At 51.8% G+C, this 3,607-nt stretch overlaps 1 protein-coding gene across 1 annotated transcript; it reads right to left on the bottom strand.

Annotated features, from left to right (window-relative positions):
- Positions 1-1,547: 1,547 nt before the first annotated feature.
- LOC123133418 (hydroquinone glucosyltransferase-like) lies at positions 1,548-3,242 on the bottom strand. The gene has a single exon (XM_044552913.1). It carries the CDS (start codon positions 3,062-3,064, stop codon positions 1,574-1,576), a length of 1,491 nt encoding a protein of 496 aa, XP_044408848.1. The 5' UTR covers positions 3,065-3,242; the 3' UTR covers positions 1,548-1,573.
- Positions 3,243-3,607: the final 365 nt, after the last annotated feature.

Raw genomic sequence — 3,607 nt, 5'->3', positions numbered from 1 at the left:
CATATGGAGATCATTCGATGTTATTTGGCAACCAAACTTTGTAAGAATCACTGCCACGAAGTTTCAGATTTTTTTTGAATTGTTTTCTATTTTTCATGATTTTACTGTTCATTGCATGGGTGCACCTAACGTGGGTGCAGCCACTACTTTCCCTTATCTGACAGATTAAATAACCATTTTCTTTCTTGTATTCTTTTGAGAGGTATGTAACATTTTTTTTGCGGAAATCTGCATCCCATATAATTTATCAAGTATTATCTACAAGAGACGGCTCTGGGGCTAACCATGACCATTAATAATCAGACATAGAGAATAGCGAGAACATATTTGTTAAATTTGTTCTATGGACAAGCTAGAGTCAGGGCCAACCCAGAATTGTGGAGGCCCTAATGCTAATAAGGTCTAAGAGGGTAACATAAATACTTTCATCGGTATATATTGCACATCATGAAAATTATTATAAGGTGTAAACTTCAAAATTGTAATGTTATTAGCAAATAAAGTATTACTACACCATGTATATGTGATTACATGATGCAAATAATGATTATAAGACAGATGTACTTAAAAGTGCATCCGGGAGGGGAGGGGGGCAAATGCCCCCTGTCCACCCCATAACAATTTCGAATATATTTTCTGCTAATCACATCTATTTATAATTTATTTAGGTAAAAATTGGAGTTTCAAGAAGAAGAAGATTGTTGTCTATGAACCGCTATGGATTCAGTAACAAGTTGGGAGATTTCGGTAGACGAGTAGTCCGCAGACGATGATTCGGAAATATGTTGGGGAACACGCGGCAGGGGAGATCGAACGAGGAGGGGAGGTGGGATATATTCGGAAAGGTTCGGTGGGAAGGCCGCATACATGGGACGAGAGGTCGAACGAAACAAACGAAACGAGAAAGAAAAAACCTTTTCGGTGAAAACAGGGACATGCGGGTGGGACGGAAGAAAAAAATCTATAAGGAAAGTTCTGATTATGATTCAGTAGTAGATATGAATAATAAATGACGTAGTGCACGGGATTAGTGATTTGTTATTAAGAAGTATCTAATTTTGTTTTAGAAGGTTAACGAGAAAAATCTTCTGTCCATCTGTTAGGAAGATGATTTCACATATATGATGTGAGGTTTAAATTCTTAATGACCTAATAGTTACGTAATTGAAATTAATCGACATCTGACAAAGCAAGCACAAAATAACAAAAGGAAGGTCAGGCGAATCAATCCATTTCCTTAGAAGGGACAATCTGGGGCATGGTGGGATGTGAAGACGAAAATAAACCTGTGGAGGCAAGAACAAACTATACGTCCTGGCCTACAAACTCTCCTTTTAGAGGAAGAGATTCAGTAATGGAGATAATGACAAATAATAAATATCATAGTGCGTGGTATTAGCGGTTTGTTATCGAAGAATATCTTATTTTGATTTGGTTTTCAGTGTGAGGGAAAAAAACCAGCATGAAGGGGCGGTGGAAAGCGAGGCGAAAATAAACCGTGCCTATTAACTCCGCTTTTAAGAGTAGAGATGGTGACCGGTGGCTTGCAAAAATATTTTTATTTGCTTTTCCTTTATTTTTCGTCACTAGAAGTAGAAGACTTCCACACATCCGTGACCTTGGCTAGTGCAAGATTTGAAGAACCATCCATTGTCAGCGCACGTGTGGCTCTGTCTCCGAGCTCACCAATACGCCTCTTCATCATTGTTGCTTCGTCCCCATCCATCACACGCCGGATCACGCTCACAATCTCCTCCTTGGATACAAAGCCGCCACCGTTGCCAGGTCCGGCGGCGTTCACGCGGGCCGCCACCCCTGCGCGGGCCTCCAACATGGCGGCGTTCATCTTCTGCTCCGCGTAGAGCGGCCATGCCACCATCGGCACTCCATTGAGGATGCTCTCCAGGCTCGAGTTCCATCCGCAGTGCGTCACGAAGCACCCGACGGCGGCGTGCGCGAGAATCGCAGTCTGCGGTGCCCACGACAGGAGAACGAGCCCCACCCCCGACGTCCTCTCGACGAAGCCCCTCGGCAGGAAGCCCAGCGGGTCGTCGTCGTCGTCTCCTCCTCGCCCGGTCCCGAAGAAGGCGCCGTCCGCCGTGTCCTCGTGTGGCCGCTTTGCCGCCCAGATGAACGGACGCCCGGTCGCCTCCAGCGCGAGGGCTAGCTCGGTGGTCTGCCGCCACGTGAGCGTGCCACCGCTCCCGAACGACAGAAACACCACGGAACCACGTGCCTGCTGGTCCAGCCACGTGATGAGGCGTGCGTGGTCCTGGTTCACGCCGCCCGCGACCGGCCTGGTCCAGACCAACGGCCCGATGGCGTGCACCGGCGGTACCTTCACGCAGTTCGTGCCGACTTCGCCCACCGCCGGCTCTAGCTCACGGAACGTGTTCACGAGAATCCCGTCGACTCTCGCGGCGTCCTTGGCCAAAGACAGGAACCCGGCGTACGTCTCGCTGCTCCGGTCGGCAAGCAGAGACCCGGGAAGCTCGCGCGCGTGGATCGGCACGCAGCCCGGCAGCCGGATGGGCTCGGTCGCGTCCCGGTACTCCCCGACGAGCCCCGCGTCGAGCTCCGGGAGGTGCAGGAACAGGGAGAGGAGCATCCACGGCGAGGTGAAGAACATGTAGCACGGCACGCCCAGCTCCACGGCGACGTCACGCGCCGGCACGCTGGCCATGTCCACCACGAGCGCGGCGATCGGCGAGGTAGAGGCCAGCGACCGGGCGGTGTCCCGGACGTGCGGCACAGCCGAGAGGGCGGCGTGCAGGACGCGCTCGCGCACGGGGGTTGAGGGCGGCAGGGCGTCCGCCGGTGGCGCGGGCAACGAGACGAGGTCGACGCCGTCGGGCACGGACGAGGCCAGGGCGGCGTACTGCTCCGAGGGGGCGTCCGTGGCCGCGGCGAAGAGGAGCGTGGCGGCGAGGCCGTGGTCGGCGACGAGCCGGCGCGCCAGCTCGGCGAATGGGATGAGGTGCCCCATGCACGGGCTGCACAGCAGCAGAACGTGCGGCCGCGCGCTCGCCGGCGACGGTTCCTGGTTACCAGACCCGCCTCCCATAGCGCCGTACGCGTGCCACGTCGTGCCGAACAGCTGTTGTTTTGGTGGGTTTGGGTCTTTGGGAGCAGAGTGGTGTGTTTTGGTTGCCGGGTTTGGGCTTGGAGTTAACGTTGCCTCGTCATTTTTGTAGTGGTTGGCTCACTTGGTTGTACTGCGGGCCAAATTAGAAGTCTCCTGTCCCTTGAAGAGTTATCATATGTCGTGTAGCAAATGGTAGGTAGGGCTACAAGTCGAATTTGGCATCCCGAGGAGTTTACCGTTAGTATGCTAAGCATCTCTGGGGAATGAAATGGCTCCTAGCTAGTCAGATTTATTCAGAGTTTCAGACGGCATCTCAGGAACGGCAACCATAGAATCTCGCCCCAGAGATGGAAAATACAAAGGAAAAAAAATCAAGAATATATGAAAGAAAAAAATGGAGTTGGACCATTGAGTGGAAGATTGCGAGATGGAGCTTTTCGGTGCCTGTACAGGATAAAGGCGGCTAGATTACGATTTGATTGAAGGCTATGTTGCGGCGGGGAGGATGGCCAAGTGCCATCA

The sequence above is a fragment of the Triticum aestivum genome, chromosome 6B (genome assembly GCF_018294505.1).
Source record: "Triticum aestivum cultivar Chinese Spring chromosome 6B, IWGSC CS RefSeq v2.1, whole genome shotgun sequence".
Classification (NCBI taxonomy): Eukaryota; Viridiplantae; Streptophyta; class Magnoliopsida; order Poales; family Poaceae; genus Triticum; species Triticum aestivum.
This window is presented reverse-complemented; position numbering and strand designations above follow the sequence as displayed.

Bases quoted from the DNA above. Each gene is read 5' to 3' on its own strand.
- LOC123133418 (XM_044552913.1), bottom strand. From the start codon at position 3,064: ATGGGAGGCGGGTCTGGTAACCAGGAACCGTCGCCGGCGAGCGCGCGG.